The 12,329-nt window shown below is 44.2% G+C and overlaps 1 protein-coding gene across 2 annotated transcripts in view; it reads left to right on the forward strand.

Moving 5' to 3' along the window:
• GMPS (guanine monophosphate synthase) overlaps positions 1-12,329 on the forward strand; it is a 170,924-nt gene that overhangs the window by 80,405 nt on the left and 78,190 nt on the right. For both annotated transcript variants that reach the window (XM_063916114.1, XM_063916113.1), the window contains 4 exons: positions 5,109-5,274; positions 6,548-6,699; positions 6,845-7,018; positions 9,351-9,456. In XM_063916114.1, coding sequence (XP_063772184.1) covers positions 5,109-5,274; positions 6,548-6,699; positions 6,845-7,018; positions 9,351-9,456 — 598 coding nt within the window. The remainder of the gene's footprint in view (positions 1-5,108; positions 5,275-6,547; positions 6,700-6,844; positions 7,019-9,350; positions 9,457-12,329) is intronic.

Raw genomic sequence — 12,329 nt, forward strand, 5'->3', positions numbered from 1 at the left:
GCAGTGATAGCAAACCTGGAAGAAGGGGACTATATGGTGTCTCTGGACATCAAAGATGCTTATCTCCACGTCCCAATCTACCCTTCTCACCAAGGGTACCTCAGGTTTGTAGTACAAAACTGTCATTATCAGTTTCAGACGCTGCCGTTTGGATTGTCCACGGCACCTCGGGTCTTTACCAAGGTAATGGCCGAAATGATGATTCTTCTTCGAAGAAAAGGCGTTTTAATTATCCCTTACTTGGACGATCTCCTGATAAGGGCAAGGTCCAGGGAACAGTTAGAAGTCGGAGTAGCACTATCTCAGTTAGTGTTACGTCAGCACGGGTGGATTCTAAATATTCCAAAATCGCAGCTGATTCCAACGACACGTCTCCTGTTCCTAGGAATGATTCTGGACACAGTCCAGAAAAAGGTGTTTCTCCCAGAGGAGAAGGCCAGGGAGTTATCCGAGCTAGTCAGGAATCTCCTAAAACCAGGCCAGGTGTCAGTGCATCAGTGCACGAGGGTCCTGGGAAAAATGGTGGCTTCTTACGAAGCGATTCCATTCGGAAGATTCCATGCAAGAACGTTTCAGTGGGATCTTCTGGACAAATGGTCCGGATCGCGTCTTCAGATGCATCAGCGGATAACCCTGTCGCCAAGGACAAGGGTGTCTCTTCTGTGGTGGCTGCAGAGTGCTCATCTACTAGAGGGCCGCAGATTCGGCATTCAGGATTGGATCCTGGTGACCACAGATGCCAGCCTGAGAGGCTGGGGAGCAGTCACACAGGGACAACATTTCCAGGGCTTGTGGTCAAGCATGGAAACATCTCTTCATATAAACATTCTGGAACTAAGGGCCATTTACAATGCCCTAAGTCAAGCAAAACCCCTGCTTCAGGGTCAGGCGGTATTGATCCAATCGGACAACATCACGTCAGTCGCCCACGTAAACAGACAGGGCGGCACGAGAAGCAGGAGGGCGATGGCAGAAGCTGCAAGGATTCTTCGCTGGGCGGAGAATCATGTGATAGCACTGTCAGCAGTGTTCATTCCGGGAGTGGACAACTGGGAAGCGGACTTCCTCAGCAGACACGACCTTCACCCGGGGGAGTGGGGACTTCATCCAGAAGTCTTCCAAGAGATGGTAAACCGTTGGGAAAAACCAAAGGTGGACATGATGGCGTCCCGTCTCAACAAAAAACTAGACAGATATTGCGCCAGGTCAAGGGACCCTCAGGCAATAGCGGTGGACGCTCTGGTAACACCATGGGTGTACCAGTCAGTGTATGTGTTCCCTCCTCTGCCTCTCATACCAAAAGTACTGAGAATCATAAAAAGGAGAGGAGTAAGAACTATACTCGTGGTTCCGGATTGGCCAAGAAGGACTTGGAACCCGGAACTTCAAGAGATGCTCACGAAGGACCCGTGGCCTCTACCTCTAAGAAAGGACCTGCTCCAGCAGGGACCTTGTCTGTTCCAAGACTTACCGCGGCTGCGTTTGACGGCATGGCGGTTGAACGCCGGATCCTGAAGGAAAAAGGCATTCCAGAAGAAGTCATCCCTACCCTGATAAAGGCCAGGAAGGATGTAACCGCGAAACATTATCACTGCATTTGGCGAAAATATGTTGCGTGGTGTGAGGCCAAAGAGGCCCCTACAGAGGAATTTCAACTGGGTCGCTTCCTACATTTCCTGCAAACAGGACTGTCTATGGGCCTAAAATTAGGGTCCATTAAGGTTCAAATTTCGGCCCTGTCGATTTTCTTCCAAAAAGAACTGGCTTCAGTGCCTGAAGTCCAGACGTTTGTCAAAGGGGTACTGCATATACAGCCTCCTTTTGTGCCCCCGGTGGCACCTTGGGATCTCAATGTGGTTTTGGGGTTCCTAAAATCACATTGGTTTGAACCACTCACCCTTGTGGAATTAAAATATCTCACATGGAAGGTGGTAATGCTGTTAGCCCTGGCTTCAGCCAGGCGTGTGTCAGAATTGGCGGCTTTATCTTATAAAAGCCCTTACCTGATTTTTCACACGGATAGGGCAGAATTGAGGACTCGTCCTCAATTTCTCCCAAAGGTGGTTTCAGCGTTTCACGTGAACCAGCCTATTGTGGTGCCTGCGGCTACTAGGGACTTGGAGGACTCCAAGTTACTGGACGTAGTCAGGGCCCTGAAAATATATATTTCCAGGACGGCTGGAGTCAGGAAATCTGACTCGCTGTTTATCCTGTATGCACCCAACAAGCTGGGTGCTCCTGCTTCTAAGCAGACGATTGCTGTTGGATTTGTAGTACAATTCAGCTTGCACATTCTGTGGCAGGCCTGCCACAGCCAAAATCTGTAAAAGCCCATTCCACAAGGAAGGTGGGCTCATCTTGGGCGGCTGCCCGAGGGGTCTCGGCTTTACAACTTTGCCGAGCAGCTACTTGGTCAGGGGCAAACACGTTTGCTAAATTCTACAAATTTGATACCCTGGCTGAGGAGGACCTGGAGTTCTCTCATTCGGTGCTGCAGAGTCATCCGCACTCTCCCGCCCGTTTGGGAGCTTTGGTATAATCCCCATGGTCCTTACGGAGTCCCAGCATCCACTTAGGACGTTAGAGAAAATAAGAATTTACTTACCGATAATTCTATTTCTCATAGTCCGTAGTGGATGCTGGGCGCCCATCCCAAGTGCGGATTGTCTGCAATACTTGTATATAGTTATTGTTACAAAATTCGGGTTATTATTGTTGTGAGCCATCTTTTCAGAGGCTCCTTCGTTTATCATACTGTTAACTGGGTTCAGATCACAGGTTGTACGGTGTGATTGGTGTGGCTGGTATGAGTCTTACCCGGGATTCAATATCCTTCCTTATTATGTACGCTCGTCCGGGCACAGTATCCTAACTGAGGCTTGGAGGAGGGTCATAGGGGGAGGAGCCAGTGCACACCAGCTAGTTCAAGCTTTTACTTTTGTGCCCAGTCTCCTGCGGAGCCGCTATTCCCCATGGTCCTTACGGAGTCCCAGCATCCACTACGGACTATGAGAAATAGAATTATCGGTAAGTAAATTCTTATTTTTACCCCATTTAGTAGGTTGGTGTTATTTTTGTTCTTGTTACCACAGTGCATTACCTTACACTTGTCTGTATTGAAGCGCATTCTCCATTCGCTGCCCAAGCTTCTAGTTTAACTAAGTCGTTCTGAAGCGACTCAGCATCCCCTTCCGCATTTATAACTTTACACAATTTGGTATCATCTGCAAAAATTGACACCATGCTCTCTATACCTTCTGTTAGGTCTTTAATGAAAATATTGAACAATAGCGGTCCTAATACTGAGCCTTGCGGCACACCACTTAGCACTTCAGTTCAAGTTGAAAAAGATCCATTAACCACAACGCGCTACTCCCTATTATTTAACCAGTTTTTTACCCAAGTGCATATTGTGCTTCCTAGCCCTGATTCATGTAGCTTGTAGATAAGTCTCATGTATGGTACAGTGTCGAATGCTTTGGCAAAATCTAAAAAGATTACATCCACCGAGTCTTTACCCTGATCTAGGTTTACGCTTACTGTTTCATAAAAGCCAAGTAAGTTGGTTTGACAGGATCTGTCCTTCATAAACCCATGTTGATTCCTTTTAATTACCTTATTGACTTCAAGGAACTTCTGAATACTATCTCTTAGAATACCTTCCAATACTTTCCCCACTATAGATGTAAGACTAACTGGTCTATAATTACCTGGTTCAGCTTTACTTCCCTTTTTTGAATATAGGCACTACTTCCGCTATACGCCAGTCTTTGGGAACCATACCTGATATTACTGAATCCTTAAAGATCAAAAATAGCGGTTTTGCAAGTTCAGAGTGAAGCTCCATTAGAACCCCTTGGGTGAATACCATCGGGACCTGGTGATTTATTAATCTTTAAATGTTTTAATCGGTCACAGACTACTTCCTCGCTTAAATAAGTACCTATCAGTGGGATATTCTCATTATTGAGATTGTGTTAGTCCCTGAATTGGGTCCTCTCTAGTAAATACTGTTGAAAAAAAAACTCATTTAGTGTGTCCGCTATGTCATTATCATTTTTGCTTAAGACTCCCAACTTGTCTTTTAAAGGGCCTATACTCTCCTTCTTTAATCTCTTGCTATTAATGTATTTAAATAATTTTTTGGGATTCGCTTTGCTTTCCTTTGCTACTAGTTTTTCAGTTTCTACTTTAGCCGCTCTTATTTCCTTTTTGCATATTTTGTTACATTCCTTATAGTGCTGAAATGACTCTGCTTCCCTGTCAGATTTGTATTTTTTAAATGCTCACCTTTTATTGCCCATAAGTTCCTTTATCTTTTTGTTAAGCCACATCGGTTTATGATTTTTATTCCTTTTTTTGCTGCTCGTAGGAATAAATTTGAGTGTATTTTTAGCTAGCAGGAATTTTAGTACCTCCCATTTCTCCGTAGTATTTTTTCCTAAAAATAAACCTTCCCATTCAATATCCCTGAAAAATACCCTCATCTTTTCAGTAGGGTTGGTATCAGGATACAGGCGTTTGGGATCCCGGAGGTCACTATACTGACCCCGGGAACCCGGCTGCCAAAATGCCGGCAGCGGGGAGGGAGTGAGTGAGTGCGCGCCACAGGTTCTATTCCCACTATGTGGGTGTCGTGGACACCCACAAGTGGGAATAGTCCTTGTTAGTCGGCATGCCAACTGTCGGGTTGGCCAGAGATCGGGATTATGGTCTGTATAGCGACTAGTGGGATCCCAACCGCCGGTCACATGACTGCATGCCATGACATGGTTACAATATTATGCAGTCATTCACATGCGGAACCATATTCATTCAAAACTGATCTGTATTGTTTTTCAAATACTGTATATGGGGCTTCCCAATATTTTTTTAACCTTTTTGAGATTTTGCAAATATTAAAATTCTAACATTTGATATGGTTTCAGTGACTTTTTTTTTTTTTATATATATTTATTGAAGATTTTCAGCATTTTACAAAAGGAAATTACATTGTGAAAAACCTAGCAGGTGTACATGCGTACATCCAGTATAAAGGCAAGTACTATGGAAGAAATCAATAGCTACCTTCAGTGAATTTTTTTGTGTAACTTGTAATCCTTGTGCAGGTGCTACTGAGTGGTGGCGTTGATTCTACAGTCTGCACAGCTCTTTTGAACAAAGCCTTAAATCAAGATCAAGTTATTGCTGTGCACATAGACAATGGTTTCATGCGCAAAAGGGAGAGTCAGTCTGTAGAGGAAGCCCTGAAAAAACTGGGAATCCAAGTCAAAGGTTGGTCTTTCCGGTGGTAACTAAAGTATAATCCTTTTATTGTATTGATAACAGGCTCTGTTTTACGTAATGTTGGATCCTCTTTATTTATAAAATAATCTTAAAATCATGCAGAAGTCTCTCACAGCTCAAGTCACTGACTTGAATAATATGTGACAGTATTTCCTTGCCATCTTAAATTTTACACATTTTCTGCAAAGTCTGATCATTGAAACGGGTCATTTTTATTGCATTTCCTTGTTTTATACAGCATGGCACCGTTTGCTTACTGTATAATTCAGCACTTCAACATGTTTGCAAATACACCTGTCTTCACTTACTGGTTGTCCATATGCGATATGGCACAAAACGCCTGGCACAACTGAGACGCTCCCAGGGGAGTAGCGTACTGTATTTTTCTTTAAACTTTGCATCTGATTTGCATCGTTGGCGCAGCGGAAAGTCGCTCACGGTGTACCAGAGTTGCTAGGCTGCAACTATAATGGCAAATGATCTGGTCTTAAACCATGTACAAAGTTGCAGATGAAGCACAACAAGGAAGATCCAGTCACAGCCTTTTTTTACACAGCCAGACTCTGTTGCACACAGATGTACAGATGTCGCACATCAAACTTGCATTGTAAGATAGCGATGTATTTATTCAAATAAGACGCATAGTTTGAGCGAGAAAGACGTTCTGCATGGCAGAGCGGTCTCTGTGACCCGACTGAAGCTTTTACATGAAGGTGTTTACTTAGCTGGAATTTGCCATTCTGGAAAACATGTTAGGTGTAGCTGAAAAAGCAACCCTAATTTTGATATTCATTAATTGTGAAAGTATTTTGTATTTTAATGACTCTCTCTTAAAGTGATTGTAGTTCAATAAAGAATATAGGGGCAGATGTATTAAGCCTGGAGACGGCATAAGGAAGTGATAAACCAGTGCAAGGTGATAAAGGCACCAGCCAATCAGTTCCAATATGTAAATTAACAGTTAGGTGCTGATTGGCTGGTGTCTTCATCGCCTTGCTCTTATCACTGGTTTTTCACTTCCTTATGCCTTCTCCAGGTTAATACATCTGCTCCATAGAGCCACAAGCTGCATTACTCCATATTTACATAATTTATCAAGTGTATTATGTTCAATATCATCTACATTTCTTACGAAGATTAAATAAATCAGTCCTTTTTTCACTGCTCCATGTGGGTATATTCTCAGAAGTATGAGATTAGTAGTTTACATAGTACACTTTTTACAGACACATATGTGATCCCCAAACTGTGTCTTCCACAGTTGTGAACGCAGCACATTCATTTTATAACGGAACAACAACGCTGCCAATATCCGATGAGGATAGAACACCACGTAAAAGAATCAGCAAGACCCTTAACATGACTACAAACCCTGAGGAGAAGAGGAAAATTATTGGGGACACGTTTGTGAAGGTGTGTGTTTACTGAGTGCTGAGAGATTGAGCTTCTGGATTAAGATGCTGCCAGCATTTGCACAATGTTCTTATTGTGTATTTAATAGCATAGTGAGGTTTTTGTGTGGCTGTAACCTAATATTTGAATGCTCATTTGCTTCCAGATTGCAAATGAGGTCATTGGTGAAATGAACCTTAACCCTGAAGAGGTATTTCTTGCACAAGGAACATTGCGACCAGATTTGATTGAAAGTGCGTCTGTGATTGTCAGTGTTAAAGCCGAAGTTATAAAAACTCATCACAATGACACAGAGCTCATCAGAAAGCTGAGGGAAGAGGTAAAAGTCTGGGAGTAATGTGATTCTTTGTAAATGCAGATGATACAAAAGCCCTTTGATAGGCTAGCAGTGTTTTTCCATGTATGGTGGGTATACGATTAGCTGGCACCTCACGCATCTTGTAGAATTGAGCTGTTCACTTATAGGTATACTTTTCATTGATTGTATGTTTAGTGGAATTATCAAAAACGTTAAAGGAGATCTTTACGTCCCCTCCCCCATCAAGCAGATCTGTGTATCAGTGTGATCTGGTCACCTTGGCACCTGAACCTATGCATTTTAATCTGAATCCAACTATTCTAGGGTACAGATTGGTGTTTTTGTGTCAGCTGGCACAGCTGTTAGACCAGTCAGGCATGACAGCTTGTTACCTGAACATTATGCTATTTACCCAAGTATTTTACACTTACAGTGGGGCAAAAAAGTATTTGGACAGCCACCGATTGTGCAAGTTAACCCACTTAAAAAGATGAGAGTTCTGTAATTTCCATCATAGGTACACTTCAACTGTGAGAGACAGAATCTGAAAAAAAACTAGGAAATCACATTGTATGATTTTTAAACATTTTTTTTTGTATATTCTTGCGGAAACTAAATATTTGGACAATCAAAAAGTTTAACTCAATACTTTGTAATATAACCTCGGTTGGCAATTACAGAGGTAAAAACGTTTCCTGTAGTTCTTGACCAGGTTTGCACACACTGTAGCAGGTATTTTGTCCCACTCTTCCATGTAGATCTTCTCTAGATCTGTCATGTTTTGGGGCTGTCGCCGGGCAACACGGACTTTCAGCTCCCTCCACAGATTTTTTATGGGGTTGAGGTCTAGAGACTGGCTAGGCCACTCCAGGGCCTTGAAATGCTTCTTACGGAGCCTTCCTTAGTTGCCCGGGCGGTGTGTTCGGGGTCATTGTCATGCTGGAAGACCCAGCCACGTTCCATCTTCAATGCTCATACTGAGGGAAGGAGGTTTTTGCCAAAAATCTCACGATACATGGCCCCATTCATCCTCTCCTTAATATGGATCAGTCGTCCTGTCCCCTTTGCAAAAAAGCAGCCCCAAAGCGTGATGTTTCCACCCCCATGCTTCACAGTGGTTATTGCGTTCTTGGAATGCCATTCATCATTCTTCTCCCTCCAAATACGGTGAGTGGAGTTTATACCAAAAAGTTCGATTTTGCTCTCATGTGACCACATTACATTCTCCCAATCCTCCTCTGGATCTTTCAGATGGTCACTGGCAAACTTTAGACGGCCTGGACATGTGCTGGCTTAAGCAGGGGGACCTTTCAGGCGCTGCAGGATTTCAATCCATGACGACGTAGTGTATTACTAATGGTAATCTTTGTGACTGTGGTTCCAGCTTGCTTGAGGTCATTGACCAAGTCCCCCCGTGTAGTCCTGGGCTGATTCCTCACCGTTCTCAAGATCATTGATACCCCACGAGGTGAGATCTTGCATGGAGCCCCAGGTCGAGGGAGATTGCTAGTTGATCTCTTCTCGCCAAGCTGCTTGCCTATTGTCAAGTAGCTCATCCCAGCCTTGTGCAGCTCTACAATTTTGTCCGTGGTGTACTTAGACAGCTCTCTGGTCTTGGCCATGGTAGAGAGGTAGCAGTCTGACTGTTTGAGGGTGTGGACAGGTGTCTTTTATACAGATAACCAGTTCAAGCAGGTGCCATTAATATAGGTAACGAGTGGAGGATAGAAAAGCTTCTTAAAGAAGAAGTAACAGGTCTATGAGAGACAGAAATCTTGCTGCTTGGTAGGTGTCCAAAAATGTATTTTCCACAAGAATATACAAGTAAATTGTTTAAAAATTATACAATGTGATTTCCTGTTTTTTTCTTCTTCAGATTCTGTCTCTCACAGTTGAAGTGTACCTATGATGGACATTACAGACCTCTCTCATCTTTTTAAGTGGATCAACTTGCACAATCTGTGGCTGTCCAAATACTTTTTTGCACCACTGTAAATACACCCGAAATCAAATAAAAATAGATCTGTCTAAAGGGGGGCACATGTAAATGCCTGCCCACTAGTTACGTCTGGCACAACATATTAGGACGATGATCAGTAAGTGTGTATGCACTTACCGATCATCAGGTCAGCGAAGTTCGTCTCAATTACAACCATATTTTTAATCTAATAAAGACAGATGTCTGTTATAATGTATAAGTAGATGTTATATCTAATGTTACAAGCTGTAACAAATACGTGAATACAATGTATTATCATTAATGACGACTCATTCATTGTTATATTCTTCTGTGTAAATAGACTGCTGCCTTTCACTAGATGTATAAATAGCACATTATTATTGTTTTCTGCAGGGTAAAGTAATAGAACCATTAAAAGATTTTCATAAGGATGAAGTCAGAGTGTTGGGGCGAGAGCTTGGGCTGCCGGAAGATGTTGTGTGCCGACATCCCTTCCCTGGTAAGAGAAGCCACTTCTCTACATGTACATGTATGTCACGTTTTCCGAATAAGTGACGTGCGTTGGGACAGGTATTTCCACATTCCATCACCTGTTGTATTCAGACTATACTAGTTGTAGGTTAAAGTAGTATTTTCATGTGACTACCAGGATGTCACTTACAGTAGTTTGCTAATGTCTGATATTTTGTGACATTTTATATTACTATTTTAGTTCAGTATTAAAATGATGTAAAAACACGAAACGAATCATAATATTTGCAGATCAAAGTGGATGATATTCGGACAGAAGACAGGTCGACAGAGACTTCAGTTGACATTCAATAGATCGACATGGACTTGGGTTGACATTCAAAAAGTAGACCGTTTAAAAAGGACTACACGATTTTTGTTTATTTTCCTTAAGGTTAGGGATAGGCACTTGAGAATGCAGACCGTGGCATCCCAATGTTCAAAATCCCCACAGGGGAAGGTAAGTTTACTTACCTTCTCCCCAGGTCCCCCTAACTCACGCTCGGCCGTGGTGCCTATCCCTAACCCCCCCCCCTCCATGCAGCCTAAACCTAACACCCGCTGGGTACAGCCTAAACCTCCCCTCCACAGCTTACCTTTCCAGCGCTGCGGTGTCATCTATCGGCATCCCGGCTGTCGGGATTCTGGCACCCGGGATGGTGAACCTATTTGGTAAGCCAGTGTCTGATCCTGACCGTATCCTCTTGAGTAAGGGTTAGGCTGTCGGAGGAGACATTTAGGCACTTGCCTTATGCTTGGGCTGTAGAAGGGCGCTTAGTGTTAGGCATCAGGAGGAGGGTTAGGATTAAAATAACAAAAAAACAACGTGTCTACCTTTTCTCTGTCAACCATTTGCACCTCGACCATTTGGTGTCGACCTATTGACAGTATAAAGATAGTCTATCTTTTAATCCACACCAAAAGTGAGCAGTAGCAATAGAGCACATATACAATACCTATTACATGTTTTCAGCTTGTATTGTCTGGAAACTAGTCCAAAAAGGAAAAATAAGCTGCTGCTACTTCACAGGAGTATTCTGGTATCATTGATCGTGCTGAGCAGAAAAATGTGGGTTCCGGGGACCCCTCACTTTAAAAAATTGTGATCCTACGTCACGGTTTCTGGGTCCCATCGCAAATACATTGCCTTGATCACACATAGCTAACTGGTGCAGTGTTGGGGGCAGAGGGGGTAAAGGTTGGGGTAGTGCAGGGGGTTGGGTGTCAGGTGGTAGCTAATGCAGTGCTGGGAGAAGGAGGCAGTTGGGGTAGACGGAGGCAAAGGCATGTGGCAGTTGGAGCAGGTAAGGGTAGATAGCAGTTATGGCAGTATTGGGGGGCAAGGATGGGATAGAGGCAGGTAGTACTGTAGGGAGTGGATATCCCAGACCCTCTATTACCAAACAACACACCCCAATATTGTCAGACCGGGGGGCAGGAAACGGGTACCCTAATATCGCCAGACATGCAGATACCAAACCATTTATTTCTCTATCGTCCTAGTGGATGCTGGGGTTCCTGAAAGGACCATGGGGAATAGCGGCTCCGCAGGAGACAGGGCACAAAAAGTAAAGCTTTAGGATCAGGTGGTGTGCACTGGCTCCTCCCCCTATGACCCTCCTCCAAGCCAGTTAGATTTTGTGCCCGGCCGAGAAGGGTGCAATCTAGGTGGCTCTCCTAAAGAGCTGCTTAGGAAAGTTTAGCTTAGGTTTTTTATTTTACAGTGAGTCCTGCTGGCAACAGGATCACTGCAACGAGGGACTTAGGGGAGAAGAAGTGAACTCACCTGCGTGCAGGATGGATTGGCTTCTTGGCTACTGGACATCAGCTCCAGAGGGACGATCACAGGTACAGCCTGGATGGTCACCGGAGCCTTGCCGCCGGCCCCCTTGCAGATGCTGAAGTAAGAAGAGGTCCAGAATCGGCGGCAGAAGACTCCTCAGTCTTCTAAAGGTAGCGCACAGCACTGCAGCTGTGCGCCATTTTCCTCTCAGCACACTTCACACGGCAGTCACTGAGGGTGCAGGGCGCTGGGAGGGGGGCGCCCTGGGAGGCAAATGAATACCTATTTTGGCTAAAAATACCTCACATATAGCCTCCGGAGGCTATATGGAGATATTTAACCCCTGCCAGAATCAGTTAAGAGCGGGAGACGAGGCCGCCGAAAAAGGGGCGGGGCCTATCTCCTCAGCACACAGCGCCATTTTCCCTCACAGAAAGGCTGGAGGGAAGGCTCCCAGGCTCTCCCCTGCACTGCACTACAGAAACAGGGTTAAAACAGAGAGGAGGGGCACTAATTTGGCGATATGCTTATATATATATATTAAGATGCTATAAGGGAAAACACTTATATAAGGTTGTCCCTATATAATTATAGCGTTTTTGGTGTGTGCTGGCAAACTCTCCCTCTGTCTCTCCAAAGGGCTAGTGGGTCCTGTCCTCTATCAGAGCATTCCCTGTGTGTGTGCTGTGTGTCGGTACGTGTGTGTCGACAGGTAGGAGGACGATGTTGGTGAGGAGGCGGAGCAATTGCCTGTAATGGTGATGTCACTCTCTAGGGAGTCGACACCGGAATGGATGGCTTATTTAGGAAATTACGTGATAATGTCAACACGCTGCAAGGTCGGTTGACGACATGAGACGGCCGACAAACAATTAGTACGGTCCAGACGTCTCAAAAACACCGTCAAGGGTTTTAAAACGCCCGTTTACTTTAGTCGGTCGACACAGACACAGACAGGGACACTGAATCCAGTGTCGACGGTGAATAAACAAACGTATTCCTTATTAGGGCCACACGTTAAAGGCAATGAAGGAGGTGTTACGTATTTCTGATACTACAAGTACCACAAAAGAGGGTAT

The sequence above is a fragment of the Pseudophryne corroboree genome, chromosome 4, assembly GCF_028390025.1.
Source record: "Pseudophryne corroboree isolate aPseCor3 chromosome 4, aPseCor3.hap2, whole genome shotgun sequence".
NCBI lineage: Eukaryota > Metazoa > Chordata > Amphibia > Anura > Myobatrachidae > Pseudophryne > Pseudophryne corroboree.